This window comes from Cordyceps militaris (assembly GCF_000225605.1).
Source record: "Cordyceps militaris CM01 unplaced genomic scaffold CCM_S00003, whole genome shotgun sequence".
NCBI classification, from domain to species: domain Eukaryota; kingdom Fungi; phylum Ascomycota; class Sordariomycetes; order Hypocreales; family Cordycipitaceae; genus Cordyceps; species Cordyceps militaris.
This window is the reverse complement of record NW_006271971.1, coordinates 1-25,301: the sequence shown is the minus strand read 5'-3', so window position 1 is coordinate 25,301 and position 25,301 is coordinate 1. Positions and strand designations below refer to the sequence as shown.

The 25,301-nt window shown below is 43.0% G+C and overlaps 7 protein-coding genes across 7 annotated transcripts; 3 read left to right on the top strand and 4 right to left on the bottom strand.

The window, feature by feature from the left end:
* Window positions 1-517: 517 nt before the first annotated feature.
* CCM_03625 (2,4-dichlorophenol 6-monooxygenase, putative) lies at window positions 518-2,466 on the bottom strand (the record flags this gene model as incomplete). Its single annotated transcript, XM_006668776.1, has 4 exons — window positions 518-1,472; window positions 1,504-1,825; window positions 1,883-2,142; window positions 2,195-2,466. 4 exons carry the CDS (start codon window positions 2,464-2,466, stop codon window positions 518-520), a joined length of 1,809 nt encoding a protein of 602 aa, XP_006668839.1.
* Window positions 2,467-3,577: 1,111 nt separating this feature from the next.
* On the top strand, window positions 3,578-5,257 carry CCM_03624 (nicotinic acid plasma membrane transporter (predicted); the record flags this gene model as incomplete). The annotated part of the gene is made up of 4 exons (XM_006668775.1): window positions 3,578-3,775; window positions 3,835-4,776; window positions 4,841-5,140; window positions 5,189-5,257. The coding sequence occupies 4 exons, from the start codon at window positions 3,578-3,580 to the stop codon at window positions 5,255-5,257; spliced, it is 1,509 nt and encodes a 502-aa protein (XP_006668838.1).
* Window positions 5,258-6,414: 1,157 nt separating this feature from the next.
* On the bottom strand, window positions 6,415-8,178 carry CCM_03623 (MFS sugar transporter, putative; the record flags this gene model as incomplete). Its single annotated transcript, XM_006668774.1, has 3 exons — window positions 6,415-6,890; window positions 6,962-7,903; window positions 7,971-8,178. 3 exons carry the CDS (start codon window positions 8,176-8,178, stop codon window positions 6,415-6,417), a joined length of 1,626 nt encoding a protein of 541 aa, XP_006668837.1.
* Window positions 8,179-8,979: 801 nt separating this feature from the next.
* On the bottom strand, window positions 8,980-10,793 carry CCM_03622 (C6 transcription factor, putative; the record flags this gene model as incomplete). Its single annotated transcript, XM_006668773.1, has 2 exons — window positions 8,980-10,183; window positions 10,285-10,793. The coding sequence occupies 2 exons, from the start codon at window positions 10,791-10,793 to the stop codon at window positions 8,980-8,982; spliced, it is 1,713 nt and encodes a 570-aa protein (XP_006668836.1).
* Window positions 10,794-12,129: 1,336 nt separating this feature from the next.
* CCM_03621 (xylitol dehydrogenase) lies at window positions 12,130-13,390 on the top strand (the record flags this gene model as incomplete). The annotated part of the gene is made up of 2 exons (XM_006668772.1): window positions 12,130-12,201; window positions 12,263-13,390. The coding sequence occupies 2 exons, from the start codon at window positions 12,130-12,132 to the stop codon at window positions 13,388-13,390; spliced, it is 1,200 nt and encodes a 399-aa protein (XP_006668835.1).
* A 327-nt stretch (window positions 13,391-13,717) lies between these two features.
* Window positions 13,718-14,271, bottom strand: CCM_03620 (uncharacterized protein; the record flags this gene model as incomplete). The annotated part of the gene is made up of 2 exons (XM_006668771.1): window positions 13,718-14,025; window positions 14,076-14,271. 2 exons carry the CDS (start codon window positions 14,269-14,271, stop codon window positions 13,718-13,720), a joined length of 504 nt encoding a protein of 167 aa, XP_006668834.1.
* A 1,158-nt stretch (window positions 14,272-15,429) lies between these two features.
* CCM_03619 (ATP-grasp fold domain containing protein) lies at window positions 15,430-17,711 on the top strand (the record flags this gene model as incomplete). Its single annotated transcript, XM_006668770.1, has 2 exons — window positions 15,430-15,526; window positions 15,601-17,711. The coding sequence occupies 2 exons, from the start codon at window positions 15,430-15,432 to the stop codon at window positions 17,709-17,711; spliced, it is 2,208 nt and encodes a 735-aa protein (XP_006668833.1).
* Window positions 17,712-25,301: the final 7,590 nt, after the last annotated feature.

Genomic DNA, 25,301 nt, shown 5'->3' with positions numbered 1-25,301 from the left:
GGATCGCATCGGCCGTTAGCACCGCCGTCATCCGTATCCGGTAAATGCTAATCACTAAGGGTGCAGAAGTCCAACGCCCGTTTTCTCAAATGAACGCGGCTAGGGATGACACTCCGCTACCTGGGCGTGGAGAGCGGCCCAAATGATAAGCTGATAGTAATAGCGGCGGGCAGCGCTGTTAGCAATACTACGATACGAGGAATGTACAGTTTCAGATGTCACTAAGATTGTCTATATCGAGTTGTCACTAGCCATGTTTATTACTTTAAGCTGATAACTTGGGTGCCCTGAACTCTCTGAAAGCCTATATGACACTAACTGTAGCGAGTTTGTTAGGCACAGTACGCCCCCATGCCCACCCACTGGCTGACTCCGCCCCCGTTACATGTTACATCACCTATCCCAGCCACGCCACCAGTTCTCCTTTATTAGCACCATCACATTCAATTTGGATCCATACACATCTGTTGCTCGTGTCTCCACGACCGGCTCGTGACTTTGATTCAATACAGTGCATCTAAATACTAATGCCCGAATCTGACGCCGCTTGACTCGCCCCAATTTCTTTCAAGTTCAAGTTCAACAGCCCAGCAAAGTATCCCCTAATCCAAACCCCATCGATCGGCCCAACAGCACCCACCAACCCATCAGGTCTCAAGATCAACACCGCGCCCTCGTCGGCCTCCACGCCAAACTTGTCATGCGCCTCGTTCGCTGGATCGTAGAACATGTCGCCAAAGGGCTTCATGCCGATAGCTTCGTATGGTGAGCAGCCGACCGCGGGACTGATCGTCAGCCACGAAATGGCCTCGTGATTCCGCAGAGGGTTGCTCGCAGCGTCTGCAAAGGCGGCGCGCAGGTCGAGGAGACGGGGCCTCGTGACAGCCGTGTTTCCCAGGCAGACCACGACGAAGAACTTGCCGACGTTCTTGGTGATTTGCTGGAAGCGCACCTTCTGGTTAGTTCCCGGCGTGTGAAGATGGACGTCTGGTGGTCGGCTCCCCGCTATGATTGTGAGCTTTGGCTTTTCCTCCGACGTCAAGGTCTGGTTGACAACATTCGCTGCGTAGGATATACCAAGGCCAGTGTTGAACGACGCGGCCTGGTTGAATATCTCGCCCAGCAACAGGTACGGATCGGCATTCTTGTCACCGTCATACCATGCTGGCCACTTGTACGACATGAGCGTCGAGATGTCCTTGTCGTAGTCGATCAACCTCTGCACCGCCGACATGCGCTCGGGAGAATACGTTTCGAGGACGCAGCTTTGCGTGAGGCCTCGGATCTGCAACGCGAGCTTCCAGCCTAGGTTGACAGCGTCGTGGATGCCGGTGTTGAGGCCTTGCGCTGCGCCACTGCTGTGCGTGTGAGCAGCGTCGCCACAAAGAAAGACGCGGTTGCTCTTTGCCGTGAATGACTTTGCGATGCGCTGGCCGATGGTGTATCTAAACACGTCAGCATCGTTTCTCGGCCTGCCATTGCCATTTAGCCCGAGGGACTTACAGCGTCCACCAGTGAATTTCCTTGAACTTGACCTTGAAAGGCTTCATTGCCTCAATTGCCTCCTTCTCGGCAACCTCCTGCGTCACTCCATTCGGATACTTGGCTGCAATCTCCGCACTGTACGCATATCCGATGCGAGTTGCGCCATGGTCGAGCGGGGCCCAGAGGATATTGCCGTGAGTCTTGCTCTCGATGGCACCGTACGACCGGTTCAATGGCATGTCCGTCTCTACCATTCCGTCGATGCGAATCCACTTGTCTTCTGACGTGTCGCCCTCGAAGGGAATATCCGCATGTCTCCGAACGAAACTGCGACCGCCATCTGCACCGATCAGATACTTGCTAGGAAATGTTAGTCCAATTCAGATGCAACACCTACTGCACCAGTCGTACCTTTTCAACTGGAACGTCTTTGCTGTCCTCTTATCCTCAAATGTGCTTGTGACCGCATACGAGTTGAACGGCGCAGACTCATCAATCTTGAAGTCGATGCATTGCATCGTTTGGTAGTACGAGCCTCCCAGCGACTCTAGCTTCTCGCGAAAGATCTCTTCAGTGTACATCTGGCGGAGCACCAGTGCGAAGTCATAGGCTGTGTCCTTGATGTTCTCCATGAATGTCCAGACTCGTCCGGGAACGCTGTATCGTTGTCAGCCAGACGACTTCAATCACGAGTACAGAGCACACTTACACTCTCTCGCCATCCTTGTAAGTCACACTGGTCCGGCAGGCGAACCCAAGCTGAAGCATTGGCTCAACCAGCCCAAGCTGGTCAAGCTGCTCGGTCGTGCGGGGGAACAGAGCGATTGCGCGACCATATGCATCTTGCGTTTCCTTCTCGTGCTGTTCCAGAACACAGGCAGTGACACCGAAACGTTGCAGTTGGTATGCCATTAGAAGACCAACCGGGCCACCGCCTACGATCACGACGTCGTATTCGGCGCTTCTATCCTCGAGACCCATTGTTGCGACTTTTGCACAAGGCTGTTGATAAGTTTCGGTGTCAATACAACAACTGAGTCGCCAGACGAAGTAGCGTGAAGGCGTGGGGTATAAATAGTAGCACCACCTATTTAATGGCACGAAAATACCTTAAATAAGATTATGCTTTGGAAGATCAAAGGCACGGCATGCCACAAGAAAACTTGAATTAAATCTCAAAATTTTGCAACGGCCGAGGAAACGCGCGGCGAATAGTAAAGTTGTGTTGCCCGGGGAGGGCTTGACCTTCAGAGTCCGGCCGAAGACCAGTCAATTGGCCGTATAAGCCGAAGCAACACATCTCAAGGTACATTGCTCACTTAATGAGCCCACTAAAGACTTCAGCTGAGCCTACCATCAGAATGACCAACTCGTGACCCCCTTCAGGGCATTGTGGCTAGACAGGGAACTCCCCCGGGCATCTCTGATAAAAAACAACAAGTCTTTTCGGGCAAACGCATCTCCCCCGTCAAGCTTGTAACCGAAAGCAGACCCGAGACAGGATAAGGTTGCGTTGCCTCTCTGTAGGGTGGGGGGCAAGGGTTCCCGTCGGGCGATAAGAGACGCCACGCCCTCATCGGCGAAAGTCCGTGACTCAGCCACTCATTGACTATCACTCCTTTCTTAAATCAGTTAATCGTTCTCTTATCAGTCTATCATTCTTTTATCATTTAATCACTCTGTTCTCTTGATCGCAAGATTGGATGGTTATCGGTACTGTTCTATTATCGCGGTAGCGCTACATGAAGTGCCGCGTAAACAGCCTTGGCCGGGCTCCAAGGACAACGCTACTCAACCAGTTGGTCTATCTACAAGTTGTATAGGAGGCGGCGCAAATACAAGCTGGCATATTGGCAAAGATAATCGATTCGAGGGCTTTTAACCAGGTTTCTCCAAAGATATATCACCCGATTCAACGGCTCGGGGTCGCTTGTAATCCTTGAAGTACAAAGTCAAGGCACAGTTCAAGGTCTTCCATTCTTTCCTCCTTTACCTAATTGATCTCTGTTAATCATTTAACTGCAGTGTAGCTATTCTTCTTCTTCTCCCCTCCTACTTCCTTGACAAACAACGTCGAGTGATAGTCCCCATCATGCAGTCGGAGAAACAAAGCAAGACCGACCAGGTCATTAAACCTCAGACAGCAGAAGGCATTTCCCTTGAGGCTATCGAGCAGTGTAACATGATCGATCCCAAGATACACAAGAAGGCGATGCTCAAGCTCGATACTGTCGTCTTGGGATGCTTCGGTATCATGTACCTGTTGGCCAACCTCGACCGCAACAACCTCGTGAGTCTTGCCCAGACCGTTTGAACCGGCGGATGAATGACAGACTGACCATCGACCAGGGAAACACAAACATCATGGGCCTCCCTAAGGACCTGAACCTCAAGGGCAACGAGTTCGGCAATGCTGTCACCCTCTTTTTCGCCACCTACGTTGCTTTCGAGGCCCCGTGCTCCATCGCCCTCAAAGTTGTCGGACCCAAGAATCTCCTCTCATTTTGCATGCTCGGCTGGGGCGTCGTTTGCCTCGGAATGGGATTTATAAAGAATGCAAACCAGTTGTATGCTTGCCGACTCCTCATTGGTTTTTTCGAGGCTGGTCTGATCCCGTGCATTAACGCTTACATTGGCATGGTGTACTTGCGGTCAGAGATGTCCCTTCGGTCAGCCATAATGTACGGCTTCAGTGCCTTTGCCGGCGCCGTGGGCGGTCTGCTTGCTTCTGCTGTTTCCAACATTCACGCTGGTGGTCTGCCTTCGTGGTCCTGGCTGTTTATTATTGAGGGACTCTTGACCATTGTCCTGGTTCCCGTCATATACGCTGTCTTCCCCAAGGATCCTCGGACGGCATGGTTCCTGAACGAAGAGGAACGTCGTGTCATCAGCCTTCGATTCGAGCTCAACCCTCACCTGTCGATGAACGAAGCGTTTTCATGGCCCAAGATCCTCAGCGCCTTCAAGGACCCGAAAATGTACCTGCACTCGATTCTCGAATTCTCCGTCTCGCTCTCGCTGTTTAGCTTCATGACGTTCCTGCCGGCCATCATCCGCGGTCTCGGATACACCAGCGTCCACGCACAGCTTCTCACCGTCCCTGTTTATCTGTGGGCCACGGTATCCTACGTTATTATCGCCCTCTTGTCGGATCGTGTTGGTCTGCGAGCTCCTTTCATTCTTGGTGCCTGTCTCTTCCTCATCATCGGGTATTCCATCAATCTAGGTACTGAGGCTCTTGGCGCCCGTTATGCCGCCGTCTTCATCATCGGCTGCGGTGTCTATGCTACTGTACGTTCTTTCAAATTTCATTTCGTGATCTATAATCGGGACTAATCATATTTAATATCTACAGGCCGGTCTTTCCATTGTGTGGCTCAATAGCAACTTTGCCGGCCACTACAAACGTGCAACCGCCCTCGGCGTCACCTTCAGTGTCGGAAACTCATCCGGTATCGTCGTCGGCCAAATTTTCACTGCTCAGACAGCGCCTCGCTACGTAAGAGGCACTGGCATTACCATGGGTTTTGCAGGCTTTGCCATGCTGCTCGTCTGCGTCAATGCCTTGGCGCTGCACTACGTGAACAAGCAGCGTGTCGAGCGTCTTGCCGCACGTGAGCCATCTACAGGTAGAGAACAGGGAGAGAAGGATGAGGTGTGTGATTACGATGACACTTTCAAGTACAACCTGTAATGCATTTAGTCAAGAATGTGGGACCTGACGAGAATGAACTTGATCAACTGGCGGGCCAACTCTCAGAGTTTAATATGATAAGTCTGAATTAAAGAACCCTGTAGAATCCCCAATAAGTAGGTAAGGCTTACTATACTGTATTTAATAATAGTGAGTCATGTACAAATCTTTCAAAAGCCCTAGCTTATTCATAATAACGTGGCTCGACTGTTAGTGCCTATAGCCTTGCCCCCCTCCCAGGTAGTGAATTGCGGCGGTCTGGTGATAGTTAGCCTAGGTGGGTGCTGACGAAACCCGCTATAAATAAGAGTCGTTTGCCACCACCTCTAGCTAAAAGTTAGGGATATGTTTAGGAATGGGATGCTGGGGCGAGCCAGCAGCACGTTTCTGCATTAACGGGAGGGTGGAAAACCTAACTAGGTATAATAAAGCCAAAAGTATTGTCACTCTTGCGACAACTGCAAATGGTCTTGTCAACCCCATTCTATCGAGGGTAAATTCAGAGGCGGGCTTATTTTTTCTGCCGTAATGGTGCTGGCTACGCCGCATTTAGTCACATTGTCGTCTAAAGAAGATATCGAGACCCGGAATGACAGACTGGTTTGTTAAACACCTTGGAATCACAGAGACGGCCTGACCCCTGTTGGCAGATTTGAGAAGATAGATTGGGGGGAGAAGTGAGGCCTCAGAGTACAAGAAAGTGGTACGATCAAGCCAGCTTTATATCTTTTAAAAACTCGCGTAAAAACGATCACATGCTCCGCCGTCCGATATTATTGGCCAGTGTGAGCAAGTTCCCTTTCATGTGCTCGCCAGAAGTGAGCGGCCATAACTTGTCACGTCTTCTGTATAAAATGGGCAATGCCCCCGCGGGGGGCGTCCAATTATAGCTAGTGTAAAAAAAAAAAAACTCCTACTCGACATAGTATTATAGTGCTTCTTAATAATTACGCCTCGCAATTTGCTCTGCTGCAGATAATAATACTTCCCAAATCTCACGCACGCCACTTCTCCTAGAAAACGGGTTACCTTTTATCTTAGTCGCTACTATTGCCTTGATCCGATTATCGGTCCCAATAGTTCGACCTAATTATTCGTAAAGAGGCAAGGTAGTGTGTATAAAAGAGTACATAGCTGCCCGACTATACTTTGATGCGCCCTGAACTTGGGTGCCATGCTGGACCAACCCCTCACACCCTCCGCTGCATCGTCACATACACCACGGCCTCTCCCCTTTAAACCAGAGCCGACTTTCTCTCCTCAGTCTCACGGCCGAGATGCGCCGTCGCCACAACAGTCTCATCATCCGCCGCAAAGGCCTTGTCTCCAAACGCCAGCGCGATTTCCTCAAGTGTGTGGTTGGCAGTCTCGACGTAAAAGAAATACGCCAGTGCGACTGAAATAAGACAAAATCCCGCGATAATTACATAGTAGTAACCCCCAATGCCCGCGAAGGCGCCCGGCGCTGACATGCCAATCACAAAGTTGAACATCCAGTTTGAACAGGTAGCCAGCGCCATGCCCTTGCTTCGGGCTCGCAGCGGGAAGATCTCGGCCGGGAGCAACCAAGGGATAGGGCCCCAGGTGAAGCCGTAGATGGCGTTGTATATCATAACGAAAGCGTAAATGCCGTGTGCACGAGTGTTGGGGTCTGAAATATGAGCTTCAGTGAAGGCGCAGACGACACAAAGGGCGATAGCCATGAGGATGCCTGTCATTGTTATTCAGTCAGCGATTTCCCTGGGATGCAAGCATGCTGGGTAGCAATTCATGTAAGCTTACCACCGAGGATCAATAGCGGGCGTCGTCCCCATTTATCGGCCAGCCACCAGGTGAGGATCGTAGCGGCGACGTAGGGGACTGAATTAGCAGCCGTGTAGAGTAGAGACTTCTGCACGCTGAGGCCTGCGTTGGCGAGCGTCGTGGGTAGGTAGAAGGAGATGACGTTTATTCCGTTGAGCTGGGCAAACATCTGTGCCGTGATTCCAACGAGGGTGCGCTTGCGATAACGCGTGAACATCTCGAGCCATGTCGATTGTCCAAGACTGGCCTCGTAACGCACAGCCTCCTTGATCTCCACCATGACCTGCTGGACGTGATGGGCCTGCGTATCACCGTCCGGAGTGTGAAGATCCGCGACCGTCTGAAGGCACTCCTTGGTGAAACCGTTGCGGGCGAGCCAGCGAGGCGTTTCGGGGAGGAAGAAGGACATGGCAAACAGAACGAAGGCCAAACCTACTTGGATGAAGTAGGGGCCCTGCCAGGACACGCTCTTCGGGATAAGGTAGTAGAAGCCCAAGTCAACCCAAGTTGAGAGCGCGTAGCCACCGATAAGAAACGTGTACTCGACTCCCACCATGAGGCCTCGACGATGTGGTGCGGCAATCTCAGTCTGAATGACGGGGACAGTCATGGAGAGGAAACCCACGCCCAGGCCCTGAAGGGTCCGGCCGATAACGAAAGTCTTGAAATCGGGAGCGAACGCTTGAATAAAGGCGGTGGCGAAGTAGATGAAGCCGCCTAAACGAACGCACTTTTTCCTGCCAATCATGTCGCCGAGACTACCTGCAATAAGGGAGCCGATGGCGGCCGAGATCTGAAGACATGCCACGAGAATGCCTGTTACGGATGGATCAATGTGACCATCGGTCCCGTCAGCACCGCCATAGTCGCCGAAGAACCTCGAGAGGAACACCGGGTTTACCAGAAGTCCGGAAACGATACCTAGGTTTGGCGTCAGTATAAGAATGCAAGATGCAAGGGCTCAGGTATGAGGTGGTAGACAACGGACCTTGGTCATAACCGAACAAGGCATCACCCAAGCTTCCAAAAGCGCAAGTCATCCAAAGGAGAGGCTTTCCTCTGAAAGGATAGCGGTGGTGAATGGTCTTTGGCTTGAGCTTGGATTCAAGCCACGAGACCGGGGCCACAGGGAGGTTGTCACCATCTCCAGGGGACGGGACTGTCTCAGTCTGGGTCGGCGACGGTGGCTTGTCCATACCTGCAGCGGAGGCAGTAAAGTGATGCGTTCGAACGTTTTCAAGGTATCTTGAGAATGAAGACAGAATAGGTTGATCTTGTCTCACCCCATCAAACGAAACCTGGGGCCCCAGATTATATAGACCTGGAGCAGGCAGACAGACACCTGAAAAGCATTGACATTTAGAGAACTAGGACTGACCCGCCCGCAACCCCACGGGGGAACCCTGGAGAGCATAGAATTCGTTCTGATCCCATGGCTGCACTAGTAGTTGCATCAGTCGAGTACCGTTTGTACATTGGTTGTACAGCTCCAAGGTGGATCGCCGAAGTTACTGCAGGATGGGGGCGTTTAGAGAAACGGGATTAGTGGCCAACGGGCTGGCGTTCCGGCGGAACCTATTGAGCCGGCGGAACCTTGACCCGCCGGAACCGTAAATATACGGAGTTGCCGTTGACCCGCCGGATGGAGGACTGGGATTGCCCTGATCGGCACAAGGGACACACTGTTGATGCAGCATGACGCGCCTGTTGCTCGGGGGGTTTTGTCCATAAACGCAACACTACCAGGCAAGATCGTGTAAGAACACAAGAGAAGTTCATCGCTCCGTAACTACCGCGGTTCTACTAAAGCTCAACCGCTTACTGCATATAATCGCCACTCCAGTTAGAATCCCAGAGCCAGAAGAGACTATTTCCCCCATAATCTACCATCTGTGGCTGATCTTCACTACCGTGAGGCTCTTCATAGCCATCTGATTGTATAGATGGCACTTGGCAAAATTCTTGTTGTGTTAGTGGCAACAAGCCGTCCTGAATATTCACATCCTGTCTCGAAACCATTGTTGTATCAGATCGGGGCAGTTCATCTTGGATTGTTGGGAATACTGCAAGATATTGGTGTCAGCTTTGTTCCGCGGCCATCGAGATCCAGCAAAGGCAGAATCCTTACTTCGTTGAACAGATGCTAAGCTCTCGTTCAGGCGCTGAGCCCTGTTCGGCCAGGCTTGGTCGTTAGTGCTTTGGTCTCTCGTGCTCAGGGTAGCCTCTAAGGGAAGCCGAAGTGTATCTTCAACTGATAAGTGGCCAGAATTGTCCGCAGCCCTGAGTTGGTGCTCTGCACGAGAGCCCACTACAGGTGCCGACGTGACTGGGCCAAGCATGGCTTCTGCCTCTCGCCGGAGAAGCAGACCAATGAGATTTTTGAGAACGACGCTGCTCTGGCTCGAGAGCGCTGAGCGCTGACCCAGAAGCTCCTGCAGTCTAAATACCTTGGTAATAGTCCGTTTGACACCCTGGGCTGAATCGGAGAGAGGGTCGGAAAGGGCGACTAAAATGAGCACTATTGCCGCGTGAAACAGGTTCAGGGCCATAAAGGCAACAAGATGGCTATCTGTGGCGAGTTGGGCAAGTTGGGGTAGTTCGGTCACACGCGCGGTCCGAACCGCTGCATTCCACCAATGCTCTGAGCTCGCGTTTTTTTCCCACCCATATGATGCATGATCACGGGGCGATAGGCCGTCGGTATGGGGGTTAAGCGGCGACGTCTGCGATTGTACCGAAGGCGATCCAGACTGAGGTACATTCGTATATGGGGCTGAGGCCTTCATCGACAAGTTCTCAACTTGGCGAGCCAAAAACGGCCGGTGAAGCACTATCAGCAGGTTGTCGAAGGTTAACTGCAGTGAAAGAGACTGTAAGATATATGCCTGACTGCCCCATTCAGTATTACCTGAGTGGTGGTCCTTGTTTAGGTCTAGGGACAGGTGCTGCGGCAACTGGCGGCGCCAAACAAGCAGCCTTTGCGTCACCTCGCTAACCAGCGAAGCGTACGTGGACTCGAAATGTTGTTTGGCAGACCGCACCGACAGTGAGCCAAATATATTCTTTAGGGCGGGGGATGCGACGAGGTACAGTTTACTCAGTCCGGTTTGATATGGTGAGTAGGTGATGTCTGGTAGCCCCTGTTCGACCGACTGTTGGGTAAAGTATGGGGATTCGGTGAATTCGGTTGGCATTTCCACACTGCAATCCTCATCATTGATGCTCAAAGGCCGTCCATATGAGATAGAAGCGAACCTAGCTGGTTAGAATATTGTCTTGAAACGAGATGCTCTGATTCATACCTGTCCCAGGTATAGATAGTCCACCATACTCTTTTGCGCTCTTCTATGTCGCCGAACGTTCCACCTGTGAAATCACGATGTAGACCCATGGCATGAGACATCTTGACAGCTGCTCCCAAAAGGGCGAAAGACAAGTTTGGCCGGCCATGGTAAACATGATGAGATCCCAGCAAGATGCATGTCTGCACTGCTGCAATCGAATGCTGATCCATCACATGGACAAGTCGCGACTCGACAATCTTCAGCAAGTCGTCGCTCCAGAGGCGCCATTCTTCACCACCATTGTGAACGGCCCTCTTAGACCGATACCAAGCTGCCATGCACAAAGTCATCGACAGCAAGGTTAGAAACGGCGCATCGGCAGGGTACGCGTAGCCGTCCTTGATTGACAACAGACGCTGCCGGAATTTTGGTTCGTATATAACCAGCGAAAACCAGTGGACGGACTCGAAGTAATCCTCTAACAGCGAGTGAATCGCTTGTTGATCAGGGAACCTGCTGCCAAGCATCGCAGATATTGGCAGGCGCTCATCGCCAGTCCTTCTCCGAGGGTTCCGCATTCCACATCCTCCGTCCGGAATGGCCGAGGTTATGTGGTCGTCAATACTTTGGCTTCCAAGGCTGTATATCTGTCGCAATGTTTGCAAGTGTTTATCGAGAAAGTAGTGGGAGTAGTGTTCTGACCTTGCGCGCGATACCCATGGCCGACTCTGACTCTCCATAGTCTACGGGAACCCATGAGCCGCGTCGATCCGCTGGTACCGGCGTCTTTGTGCCTGCAGGCCGTCCCCCAACGCTGTCAACCACATCGTGCTCGGAAGGAAGCGAAGGTTGCCGCGTTGGCGGCACGGTTGTGCCCTGGCTATCATCGCTGGTGCCTCTGGACTGAACTCGTCTTCAACAGACGCGTTGACCCGTTACCATGCAAGAACATCAGCTTCGAGTAGAACCACTCACTTTCGCGTATTTTCCCCAACCCGCCGATTGCAACTCCTGCCCTTGCCTCTGGAAGGCTCATCAACCTGTGCCGGCTCACAAGGCACATTGGCACGAGAACAGAGAGAGCATGGCCGATAAGAATCGCACTGCACACTCTGGGTCAGCGGCTATTTTGGCACACCGGGAAGACTTACTCGACTTCTGTTCCGACGGCATCTGCGGCAAGCATTGGAGACCCTCGTAGGCATCCGCCGGGTCGTGGGTGGAACAGAATCCAACCCCAACGTTCCGTTCCCACTGGGCGCAGACATTGTTGATAACTCCGTCTACCCTGAATGCGATGACGACGATGATGGTGTTGATGGTGCCTCCCTACTAATTGATCAAAGGCCCCTCTCTACCTCGGTACGTCCACTGTGTTGAAAATCTGCGACAATGGAAATTGTCAAGTCGGAATGATCCCGTGACCCGGTCCGTTTTCCTCTCCACCCTTTCTTAGCCGCCGGAGAAAGCCTTGATTCGTCACAACAACTATTCTAGCTCAGAGCTAGGCCAATTATTCTTAGCTCCGAACTCTAAGGAGATCCGACTCTAAGGAGATATGCATAAATAGGGTAGCAGTATAGAGCAGCTAATCGACCCGCCGGGTAGAAGGTAGCACTGCAAGCAAATAAAATTCGCGATGAGGACGCACGAATTTTGTGAATACGTATACGTTGGCCGCGGACTGCGCATTCAAAATTATTTAACCTGGCTTATCTTCGTTGTCAAGAGCTGGTTAATCCCACCCTAGATTCTATCGGTCTATACTTCCACGCCATATCTGCCCCCCTCTGACTTCCTTCCAAACAATCCGTCAAATCCTATGATCCCGCCAGTTCGCAATCCCTATATATTATCTAAATTATGGCCCTAGGATCTATAATCCAGGAGGTAGTTCCTGAGCAGAACACCAGTTTATCAACGGAGACGAAAAGTGTTAGCTTCCCACTCCTGAAACCCTCGGCAGCATGACTGACACTGATATCCAACCTAACAGAACCTCTCGTTTATCCTGAATAAACCCCATGACGTTCAGTTCGCCGAACGACCTATACCGAAGATCTCCGCAGCCCACCAAGTCCTGGTAGCCGTCAATTACACGGGTATCTGCGGCTCTGATGTACACTACTGGGAACATGGCAGGATTGGCCACTTCGTGGTCGAAGAGCCTATGGTCCTAGGTCACGAATCCGCCGGCACTGTCGTCGAGGTCGGCAGCGCCGTCAAGACGCTTGTACCCGGTGATAAGGTCGCTCTCGAACCCGGCTATCCCTGCCGGCGGTGTAACGACTGTTTGGCTGGCCGATATAACCTCTGCCCAGATATGGTGTTCGCGGCTACCCCTCCCTACGATGGCACTCTTACAGGCTTTTGGGTTGCACCGTCCGACTTCTGCTATAAGCTGCCTACCAATGTTTCCCTCCAAGAGGGTGCATTAATCGAGCCTCTTGCGGTTGCGGTACATATCGTTCAGCAAGCAAGAGTTAGACCCGGCGCGACTGTTGTGGTCATGGGAGCCGGCCCAGTCGGTCTTCTCTGCGCAGCAGTCGCCAGGTCCTTTGGCGCTATCAAGGTCGTCAGTGTGGATATCATACAGTCAAAGCTCGATTTCGCCATAGAGCTAGCCGCCACACACACATACCGATTCCAGCGCATTTCGCCAGAAGAGAACGCGAACGCCCTACTCGAGCAATGCAACTTTGGCAAGGGTGCAGACGTTGTCATTGACGCCAGCGGGGCGGAACCATGCATTCAAACGAGTTTGCATATTGTAAAGATGGGAGGCACCTACGTTCAGGGTGGCATGGGCAAGGCAGATATTACTTTTCCTATTATGGCCTTGTGCCAGAAGGAGGTCACCGTGCGAGGCAGCTTCAGATATGGTCCTGGAGATTATCGACTTGCTATTGAGCTGGTGGCCAATGGCAGCGTAGATATTAAGAAACTTATCACGTGCGTCGTTGGTTTCACACAGGCAGAGGACGCGTTTAAGAAGGTCAAGGAGGGCCAAGTCATCAAGATCCTGATTGCTGGGCCTAATGAGCGCGTGAATGCTCTGTCGAGCGTGGGAATCGGCGAGAATATCACTGAGAACAGCAGTGGCATTACGGGGGGATGCTGCTAATATTGGGACCAATAGGGCACACATAGGATGAGAGATATAGCCAACCCTATGGAATTGAAGTTCTGTCTGGTGGGATAGTGAACACATGTTGGTACTGAGTTAGCAACACCGCCAGGCCTGCCTCCTGGTGAAAAGGGAAACGTAGACAGTGTAGGTGAAGATGGAGCTGGAATGCTTCCGTGAAATGAGAGCGAAGCCATTGCTGATTGGTTCGAATTGACTGTCTGGAGTCAAGTTGACTCTAGAAGCGAAATCCGCAGTGTATTCGGGTGTCCAGGTGGCGACACGGTGAAGAGAGAGGTCTCTGCCAGATATAGGTCTCCTAGCTCAGTAACTAGTGTCGAGTGTAAGCTCTTCCTTATGTGCGAGGCGGATCTGGAAGTTGTTTTTCTCGAAGAAGCTAGACCCCTCCTTTAAGCGGAGGAGGATTCGCCGGCCTGCGTAGTTGTTGGTCGCAATGGGTTGTCTACGTGGAGGAGCGATATGAACGTCCCCTGGGGCTTGTTGCGCGGCTACCTTGGTGACGTCGGCGAAGCTCACTGCCTTTCGGCGGGGTGTTTGGCTGTCCGTTGGCAGTTTGGCAAGTGGTTTCTCGGCGGGCCGCAGTTTAGGCTGTGGCACCGCGTTGCTGAATCCTGCGGTTTCTCCCGAGTGGAGGAATTGGTTCCAGTGGCGGAGCAGGGACCAGTGAAGTCGTTGGCGACGGCGTGGGCATCGCCATGGTCGAATTTTCTAGCGCAAGTGGCGATGGACTCTGCAAAGGTGCGGAGCACATCAGCTCGGGTTGTCATGCGTTCCTTCTCTTTCGCGATAATCTTTCGTGTCTCAGCTTCGAGGTGTCGGGTGTCGGGTGTGTCGAGAGATTCGTCGTCTACTACCATTGCTGGCGGCCTTTGTCGAGCCGTCGCGTCGGGCTGCAGTTGGCAGAAATGGGCGGGTTATCACAGGGGCGGCGCCTCTCATGAGCTCTTCCTGTGCATCATGGTGGAAGCCGTCGGGAAATTGTCGGCGGCCCCTTGTGCCGGTCGCAGGACGATTTGGTGGTTGACACTCAAAAAATGGACGCGCCACACTTTTGTAGCGCCTATCCCCCTTTATATCACAACACCACCATCACCGAATACGCTAGGTAGCACAGTGAGGGAGACCTTTAGCGAATATTCGTCGTGCCTGCCTGGACCACAACCGCATGCTTGATGAAAAGTTTCCACCGAGGTACAATTTATGGGCGCATTTGCTCACATTAATGAACTTGACTGCTCTAGGGCTTCTCTGTGTGCAGCTTTGTTAGTCGCCTAGGTACCTTATATGTGGCACTCCAGTACCTATCCACTAGGAGACCCACCATGGCCCGGGTCGATACTGCGCTCGCCCTGCGCATCCCAAAGGGAAGCCAACCACTAAAACGAGCCTAGCCGCTGATGGGAGTGGTTTTCAGTGTCGTGATAGTGAACCACCGCCAACTGATGCGAACCTCTTGGTTGGAGCTAGGTAAGAGGTACCCGGTACTGGTACCGGGAGTGCACGCCGTCGTCGGGGAAGTACACTCGGCCTTGTATCCTCAGGAACAAGCATCAAAACAAGTCATCCCGCAACCGGAGATAAGATGACAGATCTACATATTGGTAGCTTTGATTTTGAATGGGGACGGGATGTGCCGTCAAACCAGGGTCAGATCAGCCAGTCAGAGGCCACGAGTGGGAGCCTCTTTGGCCAAACAACGGCCTCTGGCTGTGCAACAATTGGTGACTCAGAGCTTGATTAGCAGCCCTGGCCAGTAGCTCGCCCACAACCAACCCACTGTGACCACCTGTCCCGATGTACCGTGTGACTGAGTCACAGCCGCAGCTACCTTAATAATTAGCATCTGGGCATAATTTATAGGATGAGAAAGGCTGAACAAGGCTCTGTCTACTCAGTAGCTGATAAAAGCTGCCTGGCCCTCGCTTTCTTGTGCGAACAGATTCACTCACTCAGCCACATGCAAACACCCCCAGCCTCGAAACTCGACGTTTACCCTTGGCAGGACAGACTTCGCAATGTCTCTTGCACACGCTGACGTGTCTTTTCAGCACCCTTCATCGGATCATCCCGCTGGAGTCGCGCCGTTTGAGGTCGATTATGATAATAAACGTGGTAGGTAACAGGGACCCCACAAGATTAACTTGACAGCCAAAATCCAAATCGCCCACTAATCATCCAATTTTCAGCTTATCTTTACTGTCACTGGCGACTGAACATAAATGAGCCACCGACGAACGCACCGGCCGCGGCCACCGAGACACAAGTTTTGCCCTGCTTGACGCTAGACCTCCTTTTCACGCCTATTTCATTCTGGTCGCGGGATACACCTGTGGTACCACAGTCGGATACATGTAATTGGAACAGCGTCAAACGATTAGCAGCCGGCGACGCCCCGTCTTCAGATGACAAAGGGCTAACGTGGGGCGAAGCCAGCCAGAGCGAGGCTTTTCGCTCCGTTCAAGACGTGATAAAAAAGAGCTTAAATGGCTGCAGTGCCTCGATCACGGCGGTGAAGCTTCTTTTGCCGGCTGTTACTGGTTATATCGTGCGCAGTGATATAATCGAGCGACGATTCCTCACCTGTCAGCTAGCCGAGAAGGTCACCGGCTTTACCACCTCGAGACAGCATATCCAGGCTTTCGAGTACAACGATGACTTTACTGTCCAGCACGCCTTGAGCGCGGCCGTTGGTGCCATATACCTTAAAACTCTGCCTGGCGTTGATAGAGGAATTGTTGAGCGTGTCATGGCTTCGTTGGAAGCAGATGTCAAAGCTCGACTCTCTTTCCCCTGGATCGTTGACAAGCCCCTGCCCAGAAAGCGACTGGCGCTGGTTGACGGAAAGCCTTACCCAGATGTGTCTACGGCGCCGCTAGGCATCTATCGTGCTGCCAAGGCACTTGGTATCGACCTTGTGGTTATAGATCGCGAGGGGCACTGGACAAAAGATGCGGCCGCTGACGAGTGGCGTGACGAGTTCATTGCGTGTGATCTGACACTGGACCCCGGCCTACCAAATCGGATCGCCGCTGCCTTGTCCAGGAGCAAGGGACCAATACATCACATCACAACTTACTCCGATATGCTCCTGCCCGCTACTGCAAAGGCGGCTGAGAAGGTGGGACTCTTTACGAACCCGGCCGCGGCAATGGATATATGCCACGATAAGAGACGAACACGCGAGTTTGCGCCTCCAGCCGGCTTCCAGATCCTCCCCGTAACAGGCGTCGAGGACATGAAGAGGCAGCTGGCGTCCCTGGCGTCCCCACTTAGGTATCCCCTCATTGTCAAGCCGATCACTGGATACTCCTCGGAAGGTGTCACCAAAGTCCTGTCAGAGCCGGAGCTCTTTGATGCTGTACGCCGAAACGAAGAAACATTCCCTGATATTGGTAGTCTCATAGAGCCGTACATATCGGGACCGGAGGTGGATGCAAACTTTGTCCTTATGGATGGAGAGCTCGTTTGGGGCGAGATAAACGACGACTTTCCATCCTCTGCCGAGATATTCCAAAACGACATGGGAAGTCGTGGAAAAGTCGCATCGCCGTCGACGCTTCCATCTCAGATCTCGGCGCCGGTACCAGCGTTGTCTCAGTCGTTCGCTGAGCTGTCAACGATAATGCCGTCGATATTGCCTGAGCAAGAGATTGCGCTGCTGAAATCGCATCTGACCGAAACACTCCTAAGACTTGGTTTCAGGAACGGTGTGTTTCATTTAGAGGCTAGAGTGCAGGACAGCAAGATGAAGTATGTCATGACTGCAAGTGGGGTGGAATTGCTGCGGTCTCGGTCCGACATGGTCAGGACCTCCGAGCCAAAGGTGTTCCTTATCGAAATCAATCCAAGAGTTCCAGGCCACCAGGAGACGTTCGCAGTTGAGTACACTTACGGGATTGACTACTTTGCCAATCATATGCTCGCGGCGCTGTCACCATCGCCTTCCGCACCACAAAATGACGACGATCACCTGGTCTTAAAGACTGTCATCCGCTCGCTGAGCCATCCGCTGCCGGACTGCGCACAGTATCCCATACACGTGGTCTTCATCCCGCTTGACCGGGGCGGCACCTTTGTGGGCGCAAAGCTGCCCACAGAGGACCTAATGCAATATGTCCCCGAGCACTTGGTCTTCATGAAGCGTGGCGAGGTATTTCAGGATCCGGCAAAGGACGGGAAGTGGCCATTCGTGGCCTACTTTCAGGTGGTCGCGAAACTGACCGGGGCTGAAGGGCGGGCTCAGGCTAGAACGATCGGTGAGTTAGTGAGGGAGTCTTTCGAGTACATGATGGAGTGACGGAATTTTTTTACAAGGAAAATCTATACTATAATACCTACCTTATTTCTTAATAGTTATTCCTTTTAGAAATAGGACAACCTGCCATCTTTGCAACATCTTATGAATTATATAAGCAGGCTGATATGGACATTAGATAACTAGTTATAACTAAGAGCAATTTTATATAGTAGAGTTAAAGAATAATATATATTAGAACTTATAGCTATTTTTACCTTATTCTTTCTTAACTAGGAGGGGAAATTCCTTTCTTCTTATACCTATTTTCTAGCCTAGCTAATTAGCCTAATTATACTTTTTTAGTATATCTTTTTATTACTTAATTCTATTAGTAATTAGGATTAGTTTCTCTAAACCTAACTCCTTTATCTATATACTACTATCCCTTTCTAGCTTTCTACTATAAGTAGGTCTCTAGCTAATTATATATATTATAATCTCTACTTAAATTATAATATACCCTTTAAGTAGATTTATTCTTCTTTTACCTATACTACTTTAAAAAAGTATCTTAGAATTTAATTAAGAATAATATTCTTTAATAAATTAATCCTTTATAACTACTTTTATTAAATTAAAGAATATTTAAGTCCTTTATATATATAGTTCTTTCTAATCTTATTATAATTACTTTATCCTCTTTTTCTTTCTATATTTACTAACTTACCTATATTATTTTCTTTAATTATTTAAAAGTAAAGTAATAATAGCTTTAATAGTATACTACTTTCTAGTAATATAATCTTATTATAATATATAAAATAAGGCACTTCTAATAATTATATAGAAGTATTTAAACTACTTCTAATCCTTTAAAAGGTTAGTTTCTTTTCCTCTATTTATTATCTTTAATATACCTTATCTTTATTCTTCTTCTACTTATAAGGAAACCTCTAATCTTAATAATATTCTTAACTTTAAATATACTATCTCTACTTTAAAGCGTTTATAGGGTATTAATAACTTAAATCTAGTAAAGTAGTCTTAGCTTTTAACTCCTATAGAGGTTTAAGAAGTAAATAGTATATCTATTATATTTAATTTTAAGAGTATATACTATTCTTTTTAATTATTTTATTTTTTATTAACTTTTAATCTTAATAATATAGACTTAAATAATATTATTATATTATTCCCTACCTCTTTAGGCTTAAATAATATTAATAACTATTCCCCTACCCCTAGTTTAGTTAAAGAGGATACTTAAGTATCCCTAAAAACCTAAAGAAAGTTTATAGCTATAACTTAAACTATTATATATACTCTTAATAGTCTTTATAAGGTCCTATATATAATATATATATATTCCCTTATAGGAAACCTTTAAAGTTATAGGTATTATTATATTATAACCTTAATTAATACTACTTCTCTTTATTATAGTAAGCTAATAAGTTATTACTTTAAATATTATATAAAAGGAACTTAGTATTAGGCTATTAAGTTTATACTTCCTTTTTATCCTTTTATTCTTAATTATATTCTAATTAAGTTTTTTAAGAATCCTTTCTTTTTATATATTCTACCTTAACTTCTAGCTATAAAAATTAACTTTCTAGATAATCTTAAAGCTACTAGTTTTTTAATTATTAATAAAATAAATTCTTTTACTTCTATATTATTAAAAATTATAAAAAAGCTTATAATTAAGGCTCTTCCTATTAAATAATACTAGACTTTAGTAGGTCTTAAGGCTTATAAAAAGGAATAGAATTCCACCTAAACCTTTTTTAAGATAATAGTAACTATAAGTAAGTATAAGTCTTTTAGCTTATTCTATAGATATAAAATTATATTTAATACTTATTTAGCTAAATTAGAATAGTATAAAGCTATTATAGATTATTTAGTAAAAAATCTTATTAATAAATAATAAGATTATTTTATATCTTTCTTATATCTTTTATCCCCCTTTTTTCTATTAGCGTCTAAAGATACTATTATTAGGTTTTAGTCTAAATTAAACTCTTATTACTTTTAAACTTTATAATCCTAATTAAATCTTAAAAATAAATAAATAACTATAGTAGTAGGTTCTTTATAAATCTATCTACTAGTATATCTTTTATTAGAAGATATAATACCTTAAATAATCTATATTAATATTCTTACTAAAGCTATAAATAATAAATATTAATATATTATAATTTAGTATTAATTCTTTAATTTCTAGCTATAACTAGATAAATTATTTATTAATTATTATAGAAAATTTCATAGGGTAGTTTAGGAATAATATCTATTTCCTAGAAAAGACACTTAAATATAACTATTTCTTTTATAATATTCTAGAGAGCTAATAACTTAGCTTCTATAGTAGAAGTTATTATTATACTTTAATATAATACTTTCTAGGCTATAATTCCTTTAAAAAGGATTATAATAAATCCCTAACTAGATCTCCTTATATCTAAATTATTAGTATATAAGGTATTACTTACTATTTATAAAATAATTACCTCTTTATTCTTACTATATATAATATAGTAATCCTTAGTATTAAGAAGATACTAAATAATATAAATAGCTATATTAAAATATATTTAAAATAGGTTTATTAAATAATAAGATAGTATTAATACTATAAATATAATATCTACTCTTATTATAATTAATATATATAGGATTAACCTAATAATCTCTTAGTATTTCTTTACCTCTCTTAGTATTACTTATCTTATTCTTTTAGTAAATTACTACTATAATAGAGGAGTTTAGACTTAATTAAGACTACTTACCCTAAACTTAGCTATAATCTTCTTTATATATACTTTATAGGAGAGCTATACTATTTTCTTCTTTTAGTTATAAATAATCTTAACTCCTAAGAACTATAATACCTCTCCTTAATTATATATTCTATATTTCTAGAGTAGTTTATAAGTAAATTTATTCCTTTCCTTTATAGCTTCTTTCTTACTTAGAATAATAATATTATTAATAAAGAAAATAATATATATTAACCTCTCTTTATTAAAAAAGAGGTATAGTTCTTCTTTATATTATATAAGCCTTAGCTTTATTAATATACTAGTAAATTCTAAATACTAGAGGAGTAATAAGTCTTATAACCTATAAAGTGTTTAATTTAGTAGGATATTATAATCTACTTCTTTAAAATCTACTAGTAAGTTTATTATTTCTTAGAATCCTAGTAGTAGCCTATATAGGACTTTATTTAATAAGTCCTATCTACTAATATATAAAAAGGCATTTTTAATATTAAACTATTAAGAATTAAGGTTATATTTTACTATAAGTACTATTATTATTTAGAAGGTCTATACTACTAATATAGCTATATATATTTCTTCTTAACTATTAATTAGCTATAAATCCCCTTATATATAAATTTATACTTTATACTTAATTAAGACTCTATTAGTATTAAATTTATATATAAATACCTATTTAAGAGGTAAAGTATATCCCTTTTTAATATTTCTATATTTATAGGTCTAGGTTTTTATTTTATTAAAGGCCTATATTTTATTAAGACCTACTTCTCTAAATTAGGTCTTAAAAGTATACCCTTTAATCTTATTCTACCCCTAAGGTAGGGGTAGTAAATTATTAGTATAGTATAACTACTTATTTTTTCTAATATTCTAAGTCTAATTATTATCTAATTATCTATTTTAAAATATATATTTTAATACTATAAATAATATCTATAATTCTCTATTACTATATTTTTTTAGGTTAGTATAGTAAGGATTAGCTATATACTCCTTCTTTTTAGTAATAGTCTTTAGTAATTAGAGTATAGTAAAGGCTAATTTTATCCTTTTCTATACTAGCTCCTAGCTATCTTTAATCTTCCTTTTAATCCTTTTACTTCTATAAATAGTCTCTTTAGGAATAAAGATTAGGCTTTCTATAGTTACTTTCTAAATTTCTAGTTATAATTTAGAGTCTTTTATAACTATATTCTATAAATATAGATTATAATCCTCCCTAATAGGCTCTTCCTAAGTTATTAGCTTATCCTTATTAAGTAGGTATAGACTTATCTCCTTATCTTAAGTAATAAAAGGCTAAATTCTTATTTTCTAGGTATCTTTTATATATAAATCTTATAATTCTAGTCTTATTTAAGGGCTAAATAAATATATATATATTTAGTTATCTTCTTTTACTCTTAAGGCTAAATTATTAATATCTTTTTCTTAGCTTATATTCTTAAATAGTTCTAATATATCCTTAAGTAAGAGTATATTATCTATCTTATTACCTATTACTATCCTTATATTACTATTATTTTTAGTTTTTACCCCTAATATTAAAGATAGTATATTACTTTCTAAAGTTCTAATATTACTTAGGTTTACTTCTTAAGTTTATATAGTATATCTATTAGATATTATAATATCTTATATTTTATAATTACTTTATTTAGATTTACCTAAATCTTATAACTTATTTTAAGGATTTAGGTTAAGGATAGTATCTTATAAAGTTATTAAGAGAAAATATTTAAGTCTAAATTCTATAGTTAGATTTTAACTTTCTACTTCTATTAGGGACTCTATCTCCTCCTCTAGTTCTAACTTAGTAATCCTATCCTTATCCTTTATTTTTAAAGAATAGAATATATTTTTATTAAATTTAATATTCCTTATTATAATAATATAGTTAAATTAAGGTATCTATATTTAGTATAGGTTTAATACTATATAATTAACTAAATAACTAATATATTCTTTAGGGTATACTTTAAAGTTCCTTTTATTAACTCCTTTTTTTTATTCTTAATTAAGAAGGTATACTTAGTATTTATATATATACTATCCTTTTATACTAATCCTTTTACTAATTATATACTTAGTACCTTATCTACTCTCTTTAAATTATAAATTTATTTTTTATAATAGTAATTTATATCTATATACTTTCCTTAGGCTATTTCTAAGTAAAAAGGCAGCTATTTTTACTACTTTAGACTATAAGGCTATAAGTAGTCCTAAAGATATTATTAAGATAAGTGTTTTCTTAATAACTATTCTTCTAGACCTCTTATTTAACCTATTTAGCTTATAAATATATACTAGTATAGTTTTAATCTTAATTCTTAATTCCTTTACCTATTTTTAATACTTTATAGGAGTATCTTTATAAATTATAGCCCTTTTATTATTATATCTTATAATAAGGACCTTAAGGTTAAATTACCTTTTAATCTATATTATAAAGTTCTTAATTATAGGGAAAAGGGTCTTAGTATTTTTAAAAGTAGTTAGAATAGAATAGATTAAACTAGTATATTTATCTTATATTATAAAAAGAAAGCTTATTCTATTATAACTTAAGGGGTATTCTTATAAATCCTACCTAATTCTCTTAAAAGGTTAAGTAGTAGATATATTACTAGTTTCCCTATTAATAACGTTTTTTACTAAAGTAGTACTATATACCTTATAGTCTAGATATTATATTCTAGTAATTTAGTTACTAGTTAATTCTTAGATTAAGGCCTTAAGTAATTCTTTTCTAAGGTATCCTAATTATAAATATTATAAATAACTATCCCCCTTTCTAAGGAGGGATATTCCTTTTAATATATAATTAAGACTATATCTAAAGGTACTTAAGACTATTTTTTAAGATACTAGCTCCTTTAGTTATTAAATTAGTTTATATTTAAAGAATAGAATATTATCCTTCTTATATAGTTAAGCTATATAGTAATTATTCTTAAGTATACCTTCCCTTAGAGTATTATTATAGCTATTAATCTAGAGCCTAGTTTTAGCTTTTAGGATACTAGTTAAGATTAAATTTATATAGAAGCTAGGAATATAATAAATATTTATTAAATAAAGGTTAATTCTTAGCCTATTAGGGGTAGTTAAGATATATTTTATAATTCTTATTCCTATACTAATAATAGTAAATTAGTAATCTCTAGCCTTAACTAAGATATTTTATAACTCCTTATAGGAATCTAGCTTAAAGAGGCTTTTATTATTTATAATATAGTATAAGCTATAATTATCTAAAAGTATACTTTTATAGTATAGGTAGTAGTTTCTATAGATAGTAGAGAATATATTCTCTATATATTTAAAAGTACTTTTAAATAGAATATATATATTATATTCCTTCTATAGCTACTTTCCTTTACTTATAGATACTTTAAGGGTAGCCTATTTAGGTTTATTTATAATTTCCTTAATTTTTTTAGCTTAGAATTTATTTATAGTTATATCTAGTTTAAAAGAACCTAAGTATACCTTTTAGATAATATAGTATTCCTCTAGCTTCTATAAGTAAGTCTAATCTTTTTTCTAATAAGGGTAGTTATATCCTTACTTTTTAGATTTCTTCCTTTATTTATTATCTAATATAGGGAAAGTATTCTTAGTTAACTTCTTATACTTTAATTCCTTTATATTTTCCTTAAATATATTTATAGTAGTTTATAAGGTCTAATTTAATATTAAATTATTCCCTAGTAAGGCGCCTATATTAATAAAATCCCTTTTTAGGGATATAGCCTATTTAGGTATTATTTTCTCCTTAATTATATCTAGGAAATTAATAATAGCTATTAATCCTTCTATATTAGGAATTTAGTAAAGTAGTACTATTTAGTATACTTTTTCCTATATCTAGATCTAACTTAGTCTATTTAATACTATCTTTCTAATAGTTATAATTTACCTATACTCTCTTCTTACTTCCTACCTTACTTTTTTAGGATTTAAGGTAATAATAACCTTTAATTCCTTAAGAATATCCTTAAGAGTATATTAATTATAAATAGCTCCTAGTTCTACTACCCTTATTTTAATAGTTCTTTAAGCTCTTAGAAAGAGCTTAAAGTTTATAGTAGTACTAACCTAGACCTAGACTAAATTAATATTCTCTTACCTCTTTTTAGCTATAGTTATTATTTCTTTTTAAAAATCTATTACCTCTTTATAAGTAATTTTTAGGTTTATATAGTTAATACTTAGGTATTTATCCCTATACTAAAGCTAAATAAACCTATAAGGCTTTAAGTATAAATTACTATTAAAATAAGGCTAGTTTAGGTCTATATAACCCTAGACTTACTTTAAAGATATATAGGCTTTAAGGTAGAGTTCCTACTTATACTATTACTTTAATTTCTTAAACTTAAGGCTAGAATAGGCTAAAGTAGTTATTATTTCTTAAGTTAATATATTAAAAAAAAGAAGAAAAAGAGATTAAGAATATTTTTATATATTTTAAATAAGTTTATAAGTAAAATAGAAGTTTTAAGTAATAAGAAATATCTTTTATTATTTACCTTCTAGGCTTATAACTCTTATAAATTATATAAATAGGCTAATATAGATATTAAATAACTAGTTATAATTAAAAGTAATTTTATATAATAAAGTTAAAGAATAATATATATTAAAACTTATAGCTATTTTTATCTTATTCTTTTTTAATTAAAAGGGGAAATTCCTTTCTTTTTATACTTATTTTCTAGCCTAGCTAATTAGCCTAATTATACTCCTTTAGTATATCTTTTTATTATCTAATTCTATTAGTAATTAGGATTAGTTTCTCTAAACCTAACTCCTTTAGGGTTAGGGTTAGGGTTAAGGGTTAGGG